The sequence below is a fragment of the Labrus mixtus genome, chromosome 4 (assembly GCF_963584025.1).
Source record: "Labrus mixtus chromosome 4, fLabMix1.1, whole genome shotgun sequence".
NCBI classification, from domain to species: Eukaryota; Metazoa; Chordata; class Actinopteri; order Labriformes; family Labridae; genus Labrus; species Labrus mixtus.
Genome location: NC_083615.1, coordinates 10451076 through 10475663, shown reverse-complemented (window position 1 = coordinate 10475663; position 24588 = coordinate 10451076). Strand labels below are relative to the sequence as shown.

At 40.5% G+C, this 24588-nt stretch overlaps 1 protein-coding gene across 2 annotated transcripts in view; it reads right to left on the bottom strand.

Moving 5' to 3' along the window:
* Positions 1–24588, bottom strand: part of tmem117 (transmembrane protein 117) — a 48505-nt gene that overhangs the window by 11857 nt on the left and 12060 nt on the right. For both annotated transcript variants that reach the window (XM_061035815.1, XM_061035814.1), the window contains exons 3-4: positions 16427–16559; positions 3956–4055 (exon numbers count right to left, since the gene is read on the bottom strand). In XM_061035815.1, coding sequence (XP_060891798.1) covers positions 3956–4055; positions 16427–16559 — 233 coding nt within the window. The remainder of the gene's footprint in view (positions 1–3955; positions 4056–16426; positions 16560–24588) is intronic.

The window sequence follows — 24588 nt, the reverse complement described above, 5'->3', positions numbered from 1 at the left end:
GGGGATTTCCTGAGGTAAGACGAGACGTAAATAAACAATGCGGAAGTAGCGGCTGAAGCAACTGTGTCCGCTACACGACGTTATAATGACATTATTTGCCTTCCACAACATCAACAAAAGAGCGGAGAACAACATACTGACGAACAGAAAACACAATGCAGCCGTTTAATTACGTGCACGGAGATCGTAGTGGTCGCGTGCAGACACTTTAGGCAGTCACTGTATATAAACGTCATTCTCTTCCCATTGGCTGGAGTTGAAATCTCCGGAGTATATTCGGCCGCGTTCAGAGATCAGCTCACTCTGACTCTCTGTGGAAAAAATACTAGGGGTCTGGCCGGAGAAACTCTGGATAAAGTCTGTGCGAAAAATGCGTCTGTTTGCGTTCACACATAGCCTAAAGCCCCTCCGGGTAGCCAAATCTCCAGAGTTTTTCAGGAGATTTCCGTATGTGTGAAAAGGGTTTCTGACATCTCTCCATGTATGCATGTCCACAGATCTTGTTTGTGCATGTATTTCAGGCCTATGTGTGTGAGAAGCATGTCTCTCAACAACTGAGTGTAAACCAGAATGTTAAAGTATGTAAAATAAAAAAAGGTTTAGTATTCCTTAGCTTACCTTGGCATTCAATCTGAGGGGAGAGGGGCAAACAACTTAGTTTACTGAACAAAAGTCAGTCAAACATTTTCCAACCAGCACCTCTGAAGCTCAACTTTCAATTACACTAGACTATGACTTGTTTGTTTAATCAATGCAAAAAAGCAAAGCATAATAGTTGCAACTTTTGGTTTTGGGGGAGGGGGGGATGCTGGACTACTTCTTGGCCTTTTTGGTATCGCTTTGAAAGCCTTAGGGTTTGGTAGGAATTCAAAAGAGAAGCTATATGTGTTTAGAAGAGGTTGAGATCACAATTTATTAAGGTCTGAAATTAATGCATTCATTTTTTCAATCGCAGTTAATCACATTCTTTTTTTTGTCCCTTTACACTCATCGCGCAGGCCTCCCCAGCGTCTCCCTGTAGTCACAATGATGGAAGAAACGACACTGCTGGTCTTTGAACGTCTCATTTCAATTTAAAAACTGTAGACAGCTCAGTTGATGAGTGAAAAGTAATATCCACCTTATGACGTCACACATTACACTTTCATTGTTCCTTTTAGCTGTTTTCATTTAGTTTTTGATCCGTCAAGTTTCTTTTGCTGTAGTTAAGTTAATGTCGTAACATTAAATTTACCAGGAGGTCCTTACTATATTTCAAAATAAAAGCAGGGTTGAATTCAAACTGAAAGCAAAGTAGTCTCATCTTAAGACAGTAAAAATATTCAAAATAAAAGTAGAACATATTTTATTTTTAAATGGGTAATGGAATTTCAAAGATGCCATTAAAAATGTGATTAATCACGATTAACTATCGAAGTTTTGGGATTAGTTACGATTAAAAAATTTAATCGTTTGAAAGCCCTACAATAAATAAATAAATACATTTGTGATTGATTACTATTGAGTGTGTATCTACATTAAATATTGTTTTGTTTCATTTGAATGTTTTGAACATTCCTGTCGTTTCCCCGCCCTCACTGTCAGTCTAAATGTCATTAATAGTCATTAATGGTCAATTTTCTTAACTAGTGCAGACTTGTATCAGTGGGGCGTTTTATGCCGGCGCATAAAAATCCACACACAGTTATCAGTTATGTGTGAAGCTGCTGCAGAGGCAAGGTCAGTTTGTCAATAAAGCGCCTCACTGCAGATACTGTAGCTGGAGTTGAGAAAGAATTTGAATGAGGCGATCTATAGGATGTTTCTGGTGATGCAGCATTTCAAAAACAGACACATCCTGTTCATTCATGGAGTGAAGACCCACTGTAAGTCTGTCCTGCGGAGGAGACACAGAGGTCATCTTCAAAGAGCCTTGTTGAATTAATCAAAAAAAAAAAAAAAAAACCTTGTGAGTAATTTCTGGAATCAGCACTTTGCCATGGCCGAGTTTCCCTCTCTCTCCAACACACACGCCTTCGTCTCCCTGATTTACCTTTTTCTCCCCCACTCCATACCACGTCTCCCTTCCCACCAGACTTCCACATTTCCCCTTCACCTCTGTTCCTTACCCCCCTTCCTCATCCTCCTCCCCCCTTCCTCAATCCTGCTTCTCCTTCCAGCCGCTCTCTTTCTCTGCAGTGTGTACTGTAGAATACTAATGTGACCGGTGAAGGAGCTTGTCAAGTTGTCTCAGCCGTGTACATGCCGGTGTCAGAGCCCCACTCCTCCCACCACAGGTAGTCCACTCCCGCTGGAGCTCTCCTCCGCACTTTGTGTTGACAAATGAACAGAGGAAGGTTTCTCCTCCAACACACTCGGTTCCTCCCTGTGCATTCATTGTTTCCTCTGACCCTTCATAGATCAAACTGCATGGTACTCTTGGGGTCTGGTAGCAGATTGCACTGGATGGACACAGATGGCTTTAAGAGTCCGTCTTATAAGGTTTTGAGGATACGCCTGACCTAGAAATAAGGGATGTGTGAAGAATGGCTACACTTTGTATCTTCTATGATTCTAATAGACAAAGGGTAAGGACTTTTGAGCTGAAAACATGGCTTAAAGTAGCCATGTTTGTAGTCCTATAAGTCTTTAGTGCATGCAAAAAAGAAGCCTGTTCAGAAATGTACACTATTCATTTATGTTGCCATTATGTGATGCTGCCATACATTATTTGAATGCCATAAAAAATTGAACTTAATTTAGCATGCTTATGTGCTAACAATGACACATTAATTGGATCTTTACATGCTAAGGTGTGTCATAAATCTTTCAGTCCATTAGCATGCAAGTGTTTGGCAAGTTTGCAACTCTCTTTAACTCACATGGGTGAAAAGAGATCAAACTATCACTGTCTGGTCATGCCATCATATATATTTTAAAAATGGACTCATCCTCAAGTTTAAAAGAGAAATCAAATGCATTAGTGCTTTTAAAGCCCTCTGTTCTTTTAACAACCAGCTATAAGCAACTTATTGTTGCTTCTTGTTAAATACAAAGAAAAAGAAAAGGAAAGCAAGGTGTGTTTTTTGGTTAAGGATGTGGCTTTCTTACGATTTGTCAGTACCGTAAAGTGCGATTTAGTAATCTGTATTGAGGTGTATCAATGTGTATCAACCCCCGGTCCAGTAATGGTCACCTCTAGCTCCAAAAAAACAAAACTAAAAGCCAAACCTGAGTCTTTAAACTGCTAGATCATAAAGCCATCAGTGACATCACAGCTAGTACATTAACTGTTATTTACAGTTTACAGTTGTAATCTTAATAATATATACATTTTTAAAGATTTTTGGGGGGCTTTTTATGCCTTTAATGAAGAGATAGTATAGTGGATAGAGTTGGAAATAAGGGGAGTGGGAAATGACTTGCGGGAAAGGAGCCGTTGGTTGGATTTGAACCCGGACTGACCACTTCGAGGACTACAGCCTCTGTACATGGGCTGCGCGCCCTAACCACTCGGCCACCAGCGCCCCTTATAAATATTCTCCCATATTTGTTGATTCAACCAATAACTCTCCTAATCACAGTCCAAGTTCCTGAATGGCTGTTTGCATTAGGACAATATTTAACATCCAATAATCTGTCCCTCTTTGAAATAAAAAAAAAAGTTATATATCTAACAGGAAAGAAAAAGATTTCATTCAGTACCACAAAATTCATTCATCATGGTGGAACGTGGAATTGTTAAATGTGAGGAATTTTTTTTTTTTTTATAAAACGTCATCTTAAAACGAACCATGAAAATCTGCAAGTTACCATCGAGCCAGCATGCCTTAAAAGTTGGAAGTATGTTTTTCCATTAAGGAAGAATTCAAAATCAAATGTGTGGCTTTAGCGCAGCATAACTGAATCTCTCTTCATCTCATTTATGCCAATTAGACTGTTTAATGGTAAGGACACACAAGAGCTGTAATCTCACCATCCAAGCAGTGACGAAGTCTCCCATCCAGGTTCCCACTGCAGCAATCTTCATGAAGCTTTCATTCCTGATGCCCATGTACTCTGTCACCATGTGAGGTCTGCAAGGGAAGGAGGCCGAGAGTTAAGGGAACATCAAAATTGGAACATGTTATAAGGGTAATATAAGGCAGGGAGAAAGGGCAGGCGGCAAGACGTCTGACAAAAAGAGCCAACGGAGGAAAAGCCAAAGCAGGGTGAACGAGAAATGGTCACTCCCACTAAGTATCATGATGCTGGCTGTCAGAGTCAATCAATATCAATCTAATCCTGTGAAAACAATGAGCGATGGCTCTACCTTCCATAAAGCCCCGAGGATTGTAAACAATTTAAACCAGCACGCTGGAATTTATGCAGTACCTCTGCTTTCATTTGGGCCTGCAGTGTTTGGCAAATTATCCATTTGTTTGGCAAATTTGTCTCGTGTCTAGTTGGTTTCGAATCAACGCTGCCCTCCCGATGAGATCCCCCTTGTTAATGCCCTGCGTGCGAGTCTGCTCAGTTAACACCGACTGCTGCAGCACACGAGCAAAACACTGACTAGGCCGTGACACGCCATTAGAGAGACAATCTCACATGCAAGAGCACTTGATAAGAAATGACATGCTTTCTTTGGAGTCCTAGTTATGCCTTCATCTCTGTACAGTAAGTGAAGATGAGAAGCTTTTGTTCTCCCAACACACTCGCACGCACACACACACACATACACACACATCATATCAGTCTATTTTCTCCAGGTAATAGCAGAGGGAGCGAGGAAAAGTGGGTCAGTCATCTCCTATATGGGACTTGTACCGGGGAGAGAGGAGGAGAACAGAGGGGAGCGAGGAGGCCTGTTTGATCTACTGGCAGCCAGTGTCTTAGATGCTGAGTGGAGCAGGTGGGCGCCTTTCACCTCCCCCTCGAGCCCCCTGCAGGTCATACACTCATGAATATAATAGATGGCGATTGGAGAGGGCTCTGGCTGTTGCTTTCAAGGGGTCGTATTTGAAGTCAATGGCTCCATTCGTCTTTGTTTTCCCGGGTCATTTTCCGGCCGCCAGCGAAACACCAATAAAAATGTTTTTCTATTGCATACAGGGCTCAACCTACCGACAAACACGCTGCTGTCGAGATCATTTCCTTCTCCTACATATATTTCCTCTTGATGGTTCAATTTGAAGTATTTAGCTGATTGCATTAGGAGGTTCATTTGGCATGCTTTTCACTTAGTTTAATACGTCACTCTTAGACTAATCTAAACAATCTGCTGGAAAGCATTGGGTTGTAATCTATTGAAGGCATATATCGAAGCTCTAACAGGTGTTCATTTTTCATCCATGTTAATTGAATATACCACTTTACCTTATACATGGATGGAGGGCTGAGAAGCATAATACTTTTTTATCAGCTATAAAGAACAACATTTAGAAACTAGAGACCCTAAAAGTCAACCGTTTCCAACTTCCTGTTTATTCCCACTGGTTTGAGATATACCCTTTTGTCATGGAGCCTTCCGTTCTCCATTTCCAAATTGTTATTCAACTCAAGTTATAGATGACACGTAAACAATGAGGAAAACACACATTACTCTCACTCACTGTTTGTATGATTTGATATTTTGGAGAAATTCACCCTTTAAAAATGTTCCTGTTGTGTAAAGTCCAAGAAAAATAAATGTTTCATTTATTGATTTCCCTAACACTATCTTTTTTATTTGATCTCTTAACAAGCTAAATTGAGTTCAGTATTATTTTGTTTAAACATAATTGAGTCTCATTTCACTCCAGGGCACCAAATGTCATCTGACTGAATGAAAACTATCAGATTGGATCTTGGCTTTTATGTGTGGATATAATTTCCGGTTTGTGTTCATAACATTTCAATAGGATTGGCTATGCTGAACCCAGCAGAGGGCTGAATTCAAGCTAAATTACAGGAACAAAGCAGATTTTACAATGATGTGGATACTCTAGACATGTTTTATATTGTGCACTTACATTGCTGTAATATATTTCACCAAGCAGTTGTTAATCATTGACACACAATATTTCATTAAAAGAAACTGTCAGGACATTTAGGTTTGTGTGGAATTGGGCGCCTCCTGTAGATAGAGTATGTATTATGTTGTGGCATTTAGAGCTCTGATGGTAATCCCGATTTGGTCATCTATAAAAGCCTGTAAATGGACATGATGTTGTTCGTATCCAGTATTCTTAGAAGATTAAACCTTTTAAACATCCAGGACCAGCTACAACAAGGGAAATTGTTTTCCCCTGACTCAAGGTGACACTATAGGAGTGTGTTACTTTAGATCTCGGAAATTCTGAGTTGCCAGTCTGTACATGATCAGGAGTGTTTCCTGAAGTCAGAATTCTGACTTGGAAACTCGAAGGGACTCGAGTAACCTGAGCTAAAATCCAACATGACGTGTTAATTGTCAACGTAGTCTTGTTCTCAGAAATCAAAATCCTGCATACTTGTTTGTCACTCACACAACCCGCCATCCGCAAGCTAATCATAATTAAAGCACATTGGCAATACATTAAAAAAAAAAAATCAATATTTGTAAGAAGCCTGTGACCTGAAATGTTGACTGTTATCAACTTTTTGTTTGCTCCCCATTGTGCTAGAAATACCCTTCCCTGGAAGTAAACATTATAAATCATATGTCTTCAATGCAGCACGCATTCAGCGGATTTGACAGGATTTTATTGACGGAAAGGCGCAGTACCGCGGGTGACGTATTGCCTCGCTCCAGCCCGCAAATAAAACGGCCTTGATTGGAATGGCGATTTATATCTGCATTAAGTCAGTTAGACACTTGGCTGTTTGGCACTGCTCCTGTTACCATGGAGATCCCATTGGGAGTCATTTACCCACAGCGAAACTCTGATCGATACTTCTGGAAATGCTGTCTGGCACCACATGCTAGGCTTTAAATCTAAAAAAATACTACCCTACTGCCAACCCCTGCTCTTCTCCCATATTTAATTGAGTAAATGTTTCCCCCTGTGCTGGAAGTTAAAATTTTTTTTTTTTTTTTTTTTTTTTTAAGAGCACCTATGATGAGTTTGGGGACTCTTCGCACTGCATGATCGGAGGCAGAACTCTCTGACTTATTCATGCTGACTGAAAATTTAATGGCCCTTTCGAGCCGGATGACCTAATGAGAGAACTCAGTGTAGTGGAACATCAGTACAGTATAGCACCATGAATAATCAGCCCCAAAATGGCTCCCGTGGCTTAATCGCAGAGCCAGTGGCGGTGTCGGTGCCAGCGCGGCCCGGCTCAGCCAGCTCTGACCCTCTGTGGGATGTTATCAGGTTTCACACACACTTGTTCAGACATAATGTTGAAGGACATCACAATGCCTTTCAAAGTCTTGTTCCATCACAAGCGAGAAATGACGATTTGTCGCTGCAGAGGGTACGGAGTTATAAAAGTTATGAGTTTGGATGAAACCCCAGTTTGACATTAAGCAGAGGAAAAGTTCACTTTAACTACTGCTTTAAAGTCATCAACTGAAAGGTCATTCCTTTTTTTTATTTTAGTACGATACATGAAGCTAAAAAGTCCTTGTGATGGTTTGGAGATTACTCTGTCTAATACTGTAGAATGTACTTTACTTATCTCATTGTGTTATATTCTAAAAAGGCCAGGTCTCAGATGGCACTTCTTTAAAGTGATTGTTTAGCTATCATTACTCATGTAACCGTCTTAATCCATTCATGACCTATTCTGCACCTAACAAATCTTTTATTATAATGGTTTCTAATCCTTATTAAGGGCTTTCACACTTGCAGAAATTTCCTGAAAAAAACATACAGCTCCTCAGGGAAATATTTCCCTGAGGAGCTGTATGTGTGAACGCAAACAGCCACATTTTTCGCTCGGACTTCACCCGGAGTTTCTCCTTCCAGACCCCTGGTATTTTTTTTGATGCAAGTCCGAGTGGGCTGATGTGAGAACGCCTCAGGATTATCTTCAGGAGTTCATATGTGAAAACATCTATTGATTACTTTGAAAGAACATTTAAAAAAGGCACAAAAAAAAAAATAATTTACTCTCGCCTTATGTGTTGTCTTATAGTTTCTTTGACTGACCAAGAGCTAATATTACAAAATATAAAGAGAAAGCTGAAACTCAAGTTTGTTTGCATTTTTATTTACAAATATTTTTTTAGTTTTCTCAATGTTAATAAAAAGTCAAGAAATTTCCAATTTCATCTTCTGTATCTTTACACTTTTTGTAGTTATGAAATCAAAATCTGAAATAAAATCTCATTCAAACTTAGATAGTGATCTTTTCATTTTATTCACTCTGTTTTACCTGTTTTCGACATTTAAAAAACATCTTAAGTTATAAAAGCTTTTGATTTTCAGTCCAACCCACTGCTCAAAAAAACACTTCAATAATATCAAACTTTACTAAACCAAGCAGTTTCTTCAACTCCATACACGATGGTCATCCATTTAAAGAAAAAGGTTATAAAACGCCATGCCAAGAGTGAGTCATCACTGCTTTCCATTAATGTTTCCACTGTCCTCTTTGACCTGTACGTCTTCCTGCTGCGTTTTATAAACTTGTTTTCGCTCTCAGACAGCCTCTGATTTAGTGACCCTGGCTCCTGTGTGACCTCTCCTGCCCTGTAAAGGCGTGGACTCATTCACAACATTAAATTGCGACCTTGGTCGGCTGCACATTGAAATGCCTCGCCTGTCTACCCACCGTGCACTACAGTTCCAAACGCCGTATTTACAGCATACAACGCTGAGCAGCAGTAGTTACCCGGGAGCATAAAGCTGTCAATACACACTCTCTTCACTATCACTACACAATCTCCCAAGGCAACTTCAATCTCAGTTCATCACACAGAATCCGCTCCTGTATTGTGTTAAACTGGCAGTAGATTGAGTCTTTTAGTTCTTATCATCCACCTGGCTCAAAGTCTAGAGATTATACTCCCAACAAATACACACTAACCAAGGACCAACATACACCTTTGGTGATCTGATGACTAATTAACAGATTGAAGTACATGTGTGAATGCACAGACACGTTGCAAACATTAGCCTTTTTCAGACTGCTGTTACAAGCCGTGATATTTACACCCCTGTGATGGTTCACCTTCAATGTGAATGTTGCAGAGGCGTAATGTGTGGGCGAAGTGATCCCCCTCTGTACCGTCTTCCGAGGTGAAATGGTTTCAGTGTAGCCAGCAGGGGGCGGCGCAGTGCTGTGCTTGTGTGCATGTCCTACAGTGTTTTCGGTGAAGCTCCCGCTGCTTCTGCAACGCCGTCTTTTCTAGTCTTCTGGCTACTCTTTTACACCTACCCATTCACACACAGACTACATGAAGTGTCCATTAGTATTAACTAATCCTAATCATAAACGTTCACATGCTGCTGACAGGGCAGCTCGACATGTGGCTGAAGGAGCCAGAGATCGAACCCCAAACCTTCCGGTTGAGTGATGACCGACTCTACCACTGAGCCACACAGCAACCCCAAGATCTAGAGCTACTTTAGTGTTTTTTTAAGTGTCTTAGTTTTGCAAATATATGACGTATTTTGGTTTCATATGATCGCTGAATCAATTTGCAGGGGTTTTCTGTATTCATGTAGCCTACATTTAAAGATAGCAAAAAAAAAAGAGAGTGACGATGTAAAGGGGGGCTAGACGCTAAAATGAATTAAATTGCAATACAGGAGGAAGAAACCATATCGGGGAAAGGACGAGGCATACTGTACAGTATATTTGCAGCAGAGTCAATACACCAAGAAGCCACAGTGAGGTAAAACATTGCTGTGGTTTTCTATTAGAACAGGAAGTTACTGGATGTGGCAGAATCATGACACACTTACACTGACAGATTATCAGGATTATAACTCGGATTACATTTTTGTCCACATATCACAGTATGGTGGAAACCTTAGCAAAAAAAATAAAAAATCAAGCTTTGGAGAAAAAAATAATAATTTCAGCCTGTAAATGGTTGTGTGACAATGCAATATGTTTTTATTGATTCTTTACACTTTGACCTATAAATGAACGCTTTCATAAAACAGATTTCAAAAAATATTTATAATGCAAATTGCTCCAAAGTGTCTGTTAATGTTTATTTTTCTGTTCTTTTTTCTGAACTGTGTTTGGAAATGTCAGAATATGCTTTATGATTTGGTTTTAATTAAAAAATTGGCCACAGAACGCCAAATAGGGAAATGCAATCTGAAGAAAGACATGAAAATGTTACTATAAAATACTATATAAAAGCATAACATCAGATATTCATTATGAAAGAGAGGACATGAGTAGATGGGAATCTGCTGAGCTGAACTACATACTAACATGCATGTACAATCAATCAGTCCTGCTACAATATTCCTCCCCACCCTTTCTCCACACACCCTTACGCTCATCTATATATTGTATTCCCAGTGGAGACCCTCTGCCGTCGTCGAGGTTATGATAGTTTGTTGTTTACAACTGTGGCTGTTTCTCTTTTACGTGACAGTGACGTATGTGTCGGCTGCAGCCTCCACAGACGCCCCCTCCCCTCTGTCCCAGAAACTGGCAGGATAATATAATCAGAGAGGAAATGACCGAGTTCACTGCTACATATAGCACACAGTCTGTTTCAGAGATATTCTGAGAGAGAGGGGGCAAAATGACTTGAAGAGGGAAAGCTTTACGCAACTTGTACACTACTTAAATACGTAATGAGTAATTTATCAGATAGCGCCGTAATGTGCATGTGTAGGAGTGTGGAAGACGGCAGGAGATAAGTTTAGAAAGTCAGTGTGGGTGTGTGTGAGCACGAGTGAGACAGAGAAGGAGGCAAAGAAAGGTCAATTAATTGAAACTGCAAGAAACATTTAGCAACAGCAACAGGTTTCTAAATAGAGTCTTCATAGTGACACTGTCTCTGGGAAAGTCTAGCATGGTGTTTTGGTATTGTACCAATCATTATGTTGGAGAAAAAACGGACCAATTCCCAAGAACATATTAGAGCCCAACCGATTAATTAGCCAGTTGATGATATCGGCCGATATTAGCTTATCAAATGACTATCGGTATCGGCTAATTTTATCACTCATATTACTAGATTTATTCAGCAGTCAAACAGCAATTCATTTGAGAATCTTTGAATTACACTAGCAGCTCTTTTTCACCAGCAGAGTGCGCTACATGGATGACAACCAAGCATTATCACTCTCCAGCATGTCAAGCGGTGATGCATGTACACAATAATAATAGACTTTATTTGGCATGGACATCACAGATACATTGGACGAACCAGATGCATTGTTTAAGTGCATGTTGTTGTTTCAACACCTGTCCACAGGAGGCTTTTGAAAAGAAAACAATTAAGATAGGGAGAAAAGCGATAAACAGAGAAAACAATAAAAAGAGAATAAATAAATAGAACCGTAGAGCAAAGGCAGCATGATCAAACAATAAACCAGTCAGAAGCTATTCATGTGAGCACTGTTGTTTTGATTTGTGTGCAGTTACTTTCCAGTTGAGAGACCATCTTGTCTTCATTATATATCTTAGTATAAGTGTTTGAAATCTGCATTTGAGGGATCAACGCAATAAATGTGTGTATCTCTAAAGATAAAACGTAGTTCAGAGAAAGATATCGGCCGATATATCGGTATCGGATGATTTTTTTCTTACCAATATCGATATTGGTTTCGGCCCCAAAAATCCCACATTGGTCACGCCCTAGAATATATTTCTAATACAAATGAAAGTGATCATTATTTTCTAAAGTGATTTCATTTTTGGCCAATATTCTAGAAATTACCGAATCTATTTATAACATTTTCCAGGTCTAAACTTATTTTCATACATGTCCCTAGAACATAGAATAATGGAGAATATAAAAATGAACACGTCCAAATGTGAAATTTAAGAGTTACTGGATCAGTAATGGATTGTAAAAACTGAATCTAAAGTTTAAATCTATGTTAAAACCTTACATTATTAGCAACTGAAAAAACATCTATCCGTACTGTAAAAGTATAAATCAGTTTCTGTGATTATACTGTCTCTTTCTCTCTCTCTCATATTCATCTCTTTGAAAACCAGCAGCTCCTTTTGAATTTCAGTTGTAGGTAAAGATGATATCATAGAATCAAGAACGCCGCTGAAATGTAGGCAGCAGCGGGTCACATGGGGGATAACATGCAACAGGAGGCATCAACATACCACAACATGCTATTTATTCAGCCTCTGAAATCCACTTGTGCGTGGTATTACCCCAGTTTAGTGCCAGACAGGCAAACAGAGAGACGAGGGGGACTAGCATGCACGCAGCACAAAGGATCATGGTAAACAGAGACAATGATGGGGTCTAATCCCGCTCAGTGTATCACTTTAGTCAAATGCCACATGCATCCCTCCCTGCTGCTCATCAAACACATCCAACAAATTCTGCCCCCTCCTCCTCCTCAACCCCTTTAATGCTCGGCTTACCCCTCTCCCCCCCCCCCAAATCCTGACATCCATCCATCCATCCTTTACTTAAACGGGTAAAAAAAACAGAAGTGTAGAGCTCATTTCTCAGCTTTAATGTCCCATTACAGATCCCCCAAGTCTTTCTCTTTCTCTCCACCTTTGCCTACTTTACCACCCTCTTCCTCTAAATTAGCCGTGATTAATGTGTACGCCTCGCGCCGGGCCGTCTTAATTAAATAACACCACCTAATTAGGGTCTGATTTCGGCTGGTAATGGCCGCCGTGAGATGGTGGAATGGGATTGTGCGGCGTGACAGAACATTCAAAAAAGTCCGTCAAACTCCCTGGGCGGTCACACTCCCCTGGTTTCACACAAACAGCCCCCCCCCCCTCCTCCCTCCATTCTCCCCTCCCCTAATCTGACAGTTACATTAAAATGCAAATAGCCAGATGTGAGGGTTTGGTAACAAGTGTGGATTACAGCTCCCAGGACGCCGTGATGGACAGGGGTTTTCTCTTCCCCCCCCCCCGATATGAGCCTGGTAACAGGTTGATAGCTGTTGACCTAGAGGAGGCTGTTTAAATATTAGCCGACACACTGTTGGACATTAGTAAGATTACACAGTCTGCAAATCTCCCCGAGCTGGGAGATAATGGCTTTGATGAATCCATTTTTACATGACTAATCATGAATAAATGCTTGTCATCCAAGAAGATACATATCATTTCTTATCTTGTGACTGTTTACCGCCGTGTTTGTGCAGTTTATCTCCTGTCGTTGTGAATGTATCGCTGGCTTTTTAATTAAATCAAGCTCAAGACCGACTGAAAGGTCAAAGGAAATTAAAGCATATTAATAAGCGGCGGGCGAGGGCAGCATACAGCATCGGGTCAGGGAGACAGATACCAACCCACCAGCTAGCTATACACAAACTGACACACACACACACAAAACTTGACCGAGGTGTGCGATGTGAACAATGTGTGCTTTGTTGGTGTGTGTGTTGACATCAGAGGTGCACCCCCTGCAGCGCACCATCATCGCTGGATGTCAAAGCTGGCTAACCCGTGCCAAAACACATACCCTTTAAAACCCCTCAGCAGTAATAATAACCCACGGCGGCTTGTTCTTTTAGGGCAAATGAAAAGGAGAAACACCATTCATTTCCACAGAGGGGCAGCTGCAGCCACAAAGGGATATTGTGCTTCTCTTAAAAGAACTAAAGCATGTGGGGTGAGCGAACAGTAGGAGTGGCGGATGCAAAATAGGGGTTGGATCAAAAGACGAAAGTTTCCCCGCTCCATCAAGGCCAGGAGACTTCTACCCACTCTGTCACCTTTTTTTTTTTCTTTTTTGCTCTCTCTACAACAACAGCCCTGAAGCGTCGTCTTCTGAGGGGCATCCTGGCAGAGTGTGAACATTGTTCTTACATGTCGGTCTTGAACAGAGATGTGAACACTAATGGTTTTTGGCAGAGCCCAGGTCCTCTGTGGGCTCACTGGTGGAGCAGAAAGAAAACAAGCATGAAAGAGGGACAGGGGAAAGGGGGGGGTCGGGATGGGACGGGCATATTAAAAAAGACAAGGTGTATTGGCAGCAGTGGGCTCACTCGCTTTACAACAGCACCCTCTATCTTTGGGAGGAGAGCTTTACAACATTTAATAACTCATTTTGCTTATTGACAAAGATACAAATCAAGGATGTGTTTGAGTGTTGTGTCAGCCACTTTAATTGTCAAATAGAACGCCATGTGTGATATTTTTTATAACTGGACTTCACTAAGATGCGAGAGAATGCCCATGTAAGATGGATGTAAATTATGCAGTGTGTCATTCAAATTGTCTAAATAAGTCGTTATTTTTCCTGCAGAATTCTCTTAAACTGTTTCAAGTAAGAGGTCAGCTGTTTTAATTATTAAAGAGGCTTCTATAGTTCATGTTTTTTTTACATCTTGACAACTGATACAGCTGAAGATGTGACTTGCCCGAGAAAGATGGATATAAATTATATATCACAACCCTAAAAATGTCTGAGTAACTCATTATTTTCCCTGCAGTATTATCCGGATGTCATCTGGTGGAACACTTCCGACAGGAGGAAAAGTGCACTGACAGACTAAAAAGCGCCCTTTTCTTGACATTTCAAGGCTGTAAAAGAGTAGGGATCTGCTTTGTGACAGAAGCACTCGGAGCGACTGCAAAATGTAACTTTTCCCTGAGCAAGCAACATTCATCGTCTCAGCGGACCTGCCCCCTCTCCACTCAGCCTCCCCGCTTCCTCTTTTCCTTTTCTCGGCCAACCAGAGAGCGCGGACAAGATGGATGCCGGTGTCACCGCGCTGGCTGGAGTGACAGATGGGCTGATTATACAAACTCATCCCTCTGGCCGTAGAAAAACACAACACCTTGCCTGCGAGCTAATGGCCCTTCATCTCCTTGCACCTTATGGATAGTCTATGCTTGTTTGTAAGGAAAGCAGCGTTGTATGGACAGGTCCCATTACAGCCCTGCTGACAGGCTGTACCTGTATGGACACCTGCCATGCTTGTTTTTTTTTTTTTTAACAGCCCCAAACAAACGAAAACGGTAAATCACCTTGGGGCGACCTCGTATCTGGCTGCATGGCTTCAAGGGCATGTTTTCCTTCCAGGAGACGGACACATTGCAAATGCATAAACGGATTCCTGTCACCGGTTTGATGTGTGGGTGTCAGGCTCTGCTGTGCACAGTGGTTTCTCAGCAGGTACAACCAGGGCTCAATCTGAAGCTGTTTTCACACACATACACACACACACACACTCCGGAAAATTTCAGACAGCGTGCCCCTGATATCTTCCTAAATTTCTGGTTCACACATGCCCCTCATAGCAGAAAGGTTTCCCTGTCAGACACGGTTGGGTGGGGGTCTCATGAGGCAAAATAAAATGAACGCAGCAATCTGGTGGATGAGCAACAGAGTCCGACACCATCAAGTCAGTTTTTGACTTTACATCAATGCTGCGTCTTATCGGACAAATTCACAGTTTAAATGAAAGAGAAGAACATGCTGGAAAGCAGAAGAACAAAATTAAGCAGCTTCATTATGTGCATGGAGAGCACACACGTGGTGTAATACAAGTCATCATCAACACCCTCTGAAAATTCAGCCATTCATGTTCACATATGCAGCTTCAGAGGTTTTGTGGTGTATGTGTAAAAAGGGCTTAAAGGCGTAATATGTGGAATTTTTACACTCAAATATCTAAATTCATTAATAATGGACTAAACCTCTGTTATATATATTTTCTTGTTGAGTACTTACATTACCTCTAATATTCATAACAGTTATCAAAGCCAGAGGAATCCTTAATTTTAAAGTTGTAACACCCTGTGTGGCCGCCATGACAGAGCCGCCATGACAGACGCAACATGTTGTTACCATGGAAACACCGGCTGTTACGTCAAAGACTGCTGCATAAGGCGTACTGTTGCTGTATGAGCGGCGGTGACAAAAACGTTATGTAAATTATACAGTAAACATTGTCTCTTCCTCAGGTCTGTTTTGCCAGTTTAGTCAACTCTGAGGTTTTTTTTTTTCAACCTTTTTTTTGCAACCTCGATTGTCATATTTTGTTACTGTTTTGATTGAGAGCCCCCTGGTGGCGGAATTGGCATAGCCTACTATGCATTTAAGAATGTTTAGTTTTCTGGAGAGGTTTAAAAAAAACAAGTCAAGATCAGGGGTGAATGAGTGTGGTTGCTAAAGGTGATCTTTCAGGATTAACCGCCCTCCTTTTCCCTGCTTCTACCTGTGATTTAGCGTCCAGCCTTATTAATCGGACGGCTATCGAGTCTGTGTTCAGGCGAGACGTTTAGATCAATCACAGCAGCCAAAGGGGAGCGTCCAGTCGCTAACAAATGGGAAGCGGAGAGAATGAGGGAGGGGGAAAAAAAAAAAGGGGGCAGGAAAAAAAAAAAAAAGAAGAGAGAGAGAGATTGAATGGCTTACTCCATGCTCCCAGCGATCAGCAGGATAAGGTTGTAGATGTGTGAGAAGATGAAGAGGAAGAGGATGATGCTGAAGAACATGGTCATCCAGGAGCCATGATCCTCGCGGAACATTTTCAGGCGCAGGTATCGACCTAAAGGGGGAGCACGACAAGGACACTGCTGTCAGTGTGCTGGTTATCAAACAGCATATCAAAACTGCTAAACATGTATGAGCAGCACGACAACAAGGAGATGAAAGTAAATTAATGAATCAAGTGGATCAATAATGCCCAACTCTGTCAGACATGTGGCCTTTAGGCAACGGAATTAAGATTAAAGAGCACTTTGAGGTGTCACTTCTAACGCCTGGGAGTGATTGTCTTTTCCTGACCGTCTCTGTTTCATCATCAATCCCTGAAGAATAATCTTTCACACACACACACACACACACACACACACAAACACAGACACACACACATTATTTCATGCTTCTGTGTGACATTCTGTCAGCAGATTGACGCTCTTTTGTGTTTCTTGACCTGAGCTCTGCATGATTAGAGAAATTATTCAAACATTTGTGACCTGTGGTGTTTTTTTTTTTTAATACAGTCCTGGCTTAAAATCAAATTACGGAGAAACATCTCTCTGGCAGAGCATGAGATTGGATTCTCAGTCTTCTACACCAAACACACAGGCTTGTCCTCTGCTAGAGATGTTGAGCACGACTGACGAGTACGACAAGGTTTAATGTACTGTATTTTTAAATCTGCTCCTGATGACAAACAAGAAAATATTTAGACATATAATTCGAGAGTTCACATTTTTCCTGTGGGATGAAAAAGCATTACATAAGTACAGTATCAATTACCGAGAGATGTGAAAACATGAACATGCGCGATGCAATTAGGTGTGCATAATGTAATTGCACAACCACTCTCAGAGTCCTTGATCTTGCTCCCACATTGGTCATGTAACAGAGAGAAGATTGTTACTACTGATATTGTTCAGATCTGGGTTAAGAAAAGGTTTCTCAGATTACATCGATGGGCTTCTCCTGAGATTCAGCATAGCAATTTGGTGTAGTCGAAGGCCTCACAGCAAACAGATAAATAAATACAAAGTCAGACATGTAAACAACAAACAAACAAAAAAAAACATCTAGATCATTCATTTCCCATATGATCAACATTTTTAGGATCTTCTTGATGGACTGCAATGACCTAAAAAAATCGGGGTGACGCTCTGACTGTGATGTTTAAAGGCTAAATTGGGACTTTTTTTTGTGTCCTCCTTTTCATAGCTCGATTACTTGTGCTGTGGACGTAAGAAAATGGTGAAAACAGAGTTACAGCAAAGAGAAAACAAGACAGGCTTCTTTAAATCATCCTGAATTTTGTCTTTAGTCAAAACAACCTGCAACATTTCTTCAACAAATCAATCCTCAACAAAATGTAAGATGACTTAGGGAACAATTAAAACATTAAAAAAAAACTGCGTTCATTAAAGAAACAGACTTGAGATAAGCTAAACTAATGCTAATAAAAATTCCTTTATCTAGTAAAACCGCACTGAACGATCTATTCATTTTCAATGTCTAACAGTTCTTTAGTTCTTTTGGGGAATTAATTTCCTTCAAATTCTTCGACCGTCGCTAAGCTAAAGAACTCCAACAGTTCTGTTATGACTGTAACAAAGAGAAACATCAGAAATACAAGATAACATGTCAGTGTTAATATAATCACATGACAACAAATATGATTCTGTGTGTGTGAAGAAAACAACATATATAGGCCTATAGCTTGTGCACAAAATACATTTGTTTAGCTAGCAGTACAAATGCTAGCAAGAGTGCTAGCTAGCTGACCCTCCTTTTTATGGCTCATTTTCATGGCCTGTCTGAAGCTATAGGAATAAAATCAGCTTTCTATCTCCATACCCTCCAGTTTAAATACTTTGTTGTTTCAAAACCAACAGTGATGACGTCAATATGATGTAACAAGCTAATTTGCTCGTCCTTGACAACAGAGGATGATGTTCAACAATAATATTAAGGCTGGGTTGAATCCCAATGACAAGGAAATTGTCCTTCATAAGTAATTGTAATCATTTACAGTATTTCCGTTTCTAAGTAGGCTATATGACACAGTATTAACCGGGTGTGTCAAGTATTCAAACTGAACCCAGAAAATAACTTTCTAGGAACATTCAAGGGTACTCAAATGACAGTCAATACAGAAGTCCTCTATGAGTACCATTTGCTGTACACCTCCAATTCCACTACTTTACATTTTACTTGCGCACACACACGCGCATGCTCGCACGCACGCACGCACGCACACGCTCTCCCTCTTCTGCCGCTCTGCGAGCTGTGATCCGGTGCCAGGAGCGGCCATCTTCCCAGGAACAACACTTTGTTTTCTCTCTCCTGTAGCTCAGTCAGCATCCCTTTGAGTTGCAGCTCCTCAGAGAGCTCATTGTGTTTGTTTCCAGACACATACACAATAATAAGCACGTACACAATACACACAGCCAGCTAGACAGCAACGCAGCAATGCTCCATTTATTTTTCCATTACAGCCTGGCTGGTTTATTCTGCGATAGTTTTACATGCTGTTCTATCTCAGCTTGCTCGCTTTTAGTTTTTCTCTGCAGCGGGAATAAAAACAAAGATGCAGAGAGTCCTGTTGAGATGTGGATCTTTGTTGAGTGCAAGTGCAGTTAGAACTAATGAACCTCCTGTTGTATCATTTTAGTAAACAACAGATTTACAATGATGGTGCTTTTTGACTTTTGGGTAGCGTTTCTGAACATGTTAAACTTGAATATTCCTTTCATAACAAAAATCAACCTTCCAAAAGATTTCTGCAAATTCAAAGTGGTCTAGTGTTAGGCCACACCATACGTCTTGCTCTGTGGTATTTCAGGGCTCATCACAGATGCATAATTGAATTGACATGCACGGCTGAACTTAATTGCCCACAGTGCCAATGAGCCCTGACTTAGATGTAGGAGCAGAGTGTGTATCGGCAGAATCTGACTTTTAAAGCAGCACGCCGCGCCAGCGAGCACAGCCCGTCCTCTCCCAAGCCTGTACAGGCAGGATTTTTAACTAGGGTGGTGATTCAGGACTGTTCAGCCAAGCCGTTTGAGTCACTGCACCTCCTGACAGTAGAAGACCCCGATAAGGGTGATTCATGAGCGCTGTCTGCTGCGAGGCTCAGCCTGGCAGGGAGCAGCCACAACAACAAGAACAACAACAAGAACACACATGATGAGGCAAAGGCTCAGAATAAAAAAATAAAGAGAAACAGAAAGGAGACAGAGGAAGACAAATGTAATGCATTTTTTTTATTTATTTCACCCACCTTCATAACAAACACAAAACCTCAGATCAATCCAACTCTGTCATTTTGAATACTGACTGTGAGTTGTGACAGTTCTATTCCTCTGATGCTATTTATAATGTCCTGCATGGGATGGGATGAGATCACCACCTGGTTGAAAATGAAACTGAAACACATGGTTGTGTCTCCATCTAGTGGTGAGAAACTGAAACACACCAGAGAGAGCTGACTAGAAGACATTAGAACACAGAATCCTATTCTACAACCAAATGACTATATTCTTATATTAATAAAGTTTGCTAACACCATAAAGCTCCATCTCAAAAAAAAAAAAAGATCATATTTGGAGCGTCCCCTATCGATTCTCAGTCTTTGGGAAGAATCCATTAAGTGCTTATTTTGTAGACAACTGGCTAACGCTGTGTAATGGGGTTAAATTATCTCTTTTTGATTCATTTGTATCAAGATAATATCACATTTTAAGTCTTTGTCTGCATTTTGTGCAACGTCTCATAACTGTTATGTTTCAAATTGTGTAAGTTTAACGCAATATTTCCACTACAACTTAAAAAACAAGTTTGTAAATTTGTTGTTGTATTATCTGCTGTGCAGTATGACAAGAGTGTATTCAGGTATTAGTCGACACTAAGCCTCCTGCAGAGAGGCTGGCTTCAACCTTTCAAGCATCTAACAGGATTCATCTTTCTTTTTTCCACTAAGTCCACAGGTATGACACACATACAGTACAGGCTTACGCTGTAAATTTTTCATGACCAAGCACAACATAACCCAGTGATAGAAACCTTTGAACTGCCTTACTTTAAGACACGTGCACCATGCATGGAGGGTTTATCATAACCACAGACCCTGGTCACAAACTAGCCTTTCGATCACTACGTACAGAACGGACTGAGTTAGTCCTCTCCAAGCAGAGTTTAGTTGCACAATAGCACAGGGCAACTCACAACCACACAGCACGTATTCCTTTTAAATACTGTCATTTATTGTTTAATAAAACTACAAGCCTGTCTGGGATCTTCACAGAACATAGCTAAATGATGGAATGTCTCGTTGACTGTCCCTTCCCTGAAAAACCACAAAAAGCAAAAATACATAAAAAATATATAAAATAATAAATCTTAGGGCAAGACTCCCATTTGCTGGGCCCTGAGTACTTGCAGCGCCCTGGACACTTGCCCAGGTTGCCCATGCAGTGATCTGCCTATGGTACCATGGACCAGCAACAAATCTCTTTGAAAGAGATTTTTTAATTGCCCGATTCTCACTCAGGCAATCAAGGAGCTTCAAACGGCCGGTGTTATGAGTCCCCTTGTGATGCTCCCTTCATTAAAAAAGATAATAAGATTGCGTGTATAATTTAGCGAAGTGCTCATGTTATGGGTGTCCAGATTTATAGACCTAATCCACTCTCAGGACACACTGACGCACCGGAGCCAGACACACAGATGTTACCGTAAAAACTAGCCGAGCGAATAGCATTCAACACTCACACCTGCTGCACGTGAAAGCCAATTATGGATCTCAGTTTTTGTGAGGCCAGTTTTGTTTAACTGTATTATATACACATGCGCCCACACACAAACACACACACACAAACATAGGGGACAAAGGTATGGGGGAGCACATACAGTCTCTGATGGATGAGAAGCTCACAGCTGGTGGAGGAGGATTGAAGGGGACCTGAGATGTGATCAAACAACTCATTCATCATGCTCACACTCTCCAACTGACACGGCTCAAAGTCAAGATAACCTGAAGCTTCACTTTCACCTTTTTTACCTTCACTTCTAATGTTAATTGAAATAATAAAAAAAGGACATCAATATTTAGCAAAAAAATAAGAATAATGTATGATGCAATAATGAACTTACAAACTGCAATAAGCTTTTCTAAATTCATGTCTTGAGAATAATACCAATATTTTATACACTGAATATTATCCTACAAACGAGTTTTAGGGTCACATTAAGATTAAGAATAAAGTCATACATTAACAAGATTAAAGCCTTAAAATTTACGAGAATAAAGTCATACATTTTTTAGAATAAAGTCATTATTTTAGTATATAGCTATATCAGAAGAGCAGCAGCAGCCGGTCTGAAAATGAGGACCGTGGAGCATCTTGTGAAGATATACTTTAGTATAGTTTTCGCAAATAAGTGAAATACTTCATCTTTTGGCACATCAGCATCACATTGTCATAAGAATCAGGACCCTGAAAAGATACTGTCATAAACTGGGGGTCCTCCAAAGAAAGGACCACGCTGACTTGTAGTAAATTGTCTCTTTTGTGGCAGAGGAAATGGCTTTAAGGGTTCCCCTTTCATCATGTTGGCTTTCAGTTGGAAAGCTGCTGTTCTGATAAGCTACAACCTCTCAGAATAATGATTTTATTGTATCCTTGTACTTTTTTAAAATTATTTCATGTGGTTTAGTGTTTTGGACAAAAAATTATTTGTTATTTTATCTTTATTACAAAAAAGGGATATCAAATCAGCTGACAGGTAAGACGTGATGTTCGCTTTAATGTGCAGAGAGTAAATTGTTAGGTTACGCTCACCTGAACAACATGAATGTATTAAATCTGATTAAGTGCAAACAGAGACTGACATGTTGGAAGCAATAAATCAACTATCATCTATGCTTCATTGTTCACTGCAGAGTCAGACTGTCACGCTTTTACTTCCCTGATGCTCAGAGGCGATAGAGACAGCTGCTGTAAATACAGAGAGGCCCTGAGAGAGAGAGAGAGAGAGAGAGAGAGAGAGACAGCGAACACATCTTACTCTGAGCACAGTCTGAGAGCACAGACTTCCAGGCAGAGACGATATATGGACTTTTAGAGACATTGTTCTTGAGGTCATTTAACTCCTAAAATATAGAGTCTCATAAAATATAGACTATAGCGTTTCATCGAGCTGAAATCTCAGAAAACACATGGTTTAAAGACGTGGCAGATCTTTTCAAGACCTGCTTCTACATAACCTGAACGATATTGGATTTTTGGGACCGATATCGATTATTAGGTATAAAAAAAATATCAGACAGCGATATATTGGCCGTTATCTTTCTAGATATAGATATACACTTTAATTGTGTTGATCAAACACACACAAATGATATAATGAAGACAAGATGGTCCCTGAACTGGAGTAACTGTGCATGTACGAGCATCATACAGGCTTAATAATGATTGATAATGCTTGTTGTAATCCATATAGCACAGCTAGTGTAATACAATGGTACTCAAATAAAACGCTATTTGACTGCTGAATAAATCTAGATTATCTAGTATATCCAGTCAAATATCGGCGTTCAAATCTGCCAATACCCATAATTACTGGAAATACTAACAGATCGGCCAATATTATCGGCTGGTCAACAAAATCGGTCAGGCTATGTCGTGTATAATTTTTTAACTAAAATACAAGAATAGCTGAGAATACCTGAATAGCCGCCTTGTTTTGTACGAGAACTGAGTAATTTAAGGACAATTTCTTCAGAGTTTTCACGACTGAACTTTGCATAATTTTCTGTGACTGACAACTTGCCTGTCGAGTCACAGGAACTGTACTTTTCAAACGGTCCCTATGTGACAGTTCAGGTTAATTGAGAGAAATATTCGGAACATTTTAAAAAGCCATTTTTGTCTCAGGAGGCCCGCCATCTTTTCCTCCACGTTGAGGTTAATTAAAAAGTCAGTGTACTTCTACGACGTCTATCAAAACAGTTGTAAAAAGCCTACCGAGGCTCTGCGGGAGCTGGAGTGAGAAAATGACATTATAGACAGCTTAAAAGAAAGTTAATAGCCTGAACAATCAGGAGCATCTACCTGTCTTATGTGAAGTGCAGACGTAAGATGGAACTCAACTTCTTCAGGGAAATTGTCAGCCAATTTCTTAGGAAATATATCGACCTTTTCTTCATCAATCCAATGGACACTTCCTGCCACTGCTGCTGGTGAAAGAGACCCATATCGTTTCATAACTGCAAAAATGTTTTTCTTATCGGTCAAGAACTTTTAAAACAGGCCGAGCTGAATGTTCCTGCCGGGTCTGATTGTCTCTGTGTTTCCTTAAAAAGCAATAACATAATATTTCTGTTGAGACAACCTCATGAACAGACTCGATTTACCTTTGCCCTTGTGGATACGGCATTACCACTTTCATTATTAGATTTCATTATACTGTTACTCCCCTGATCCCCATGTTCGAGGAACAAACACTGCCCTGTTGATTTGATCCTTTTCTAACAACAATGCGCTTTAATGTTAAATGAGAGATGAGGAAAAATAATCAAAATTAGATGATAACAATAACACCTGAGCACAAGGCTTAAAAAAACACATCAATGACTTATAGTGGGTCAGACAGGAAATGAAACTTGTATGCATAATGGTTATAGAGACATTATGCATCTTACGATCTCAATCACTGCTTTCGGTCTTCAATTCAAACACATTTTATGCTATTTAAAAGTCAGCCTCACTGTTTTTAAACTATTTTAGGCTTCAATTAGCAGCTCTCCTGTTTTAAAGCAACAGAACAACACTCCTGCCCTCCTTAGGGATCCTGAACATTCTCCCTCAAAGACAAACTCAGGGTGCAGTGAGCCTTAGCGTTAGCTCAGTCAGGATCTTAGCTACATACTCACTTGCATCCCCATTTATCACACATTTACTGGACTGCTGCATCAACACAGGGGTTTGGGGAATAGCCATGACTACGGCCACAAGCCTCCCCAGAGCTGAATTCCTCTGTAACTAAGTGTCCGGATAATAAATCAGCGCTGAGGCAGTGACAACAGAACTCCCTCT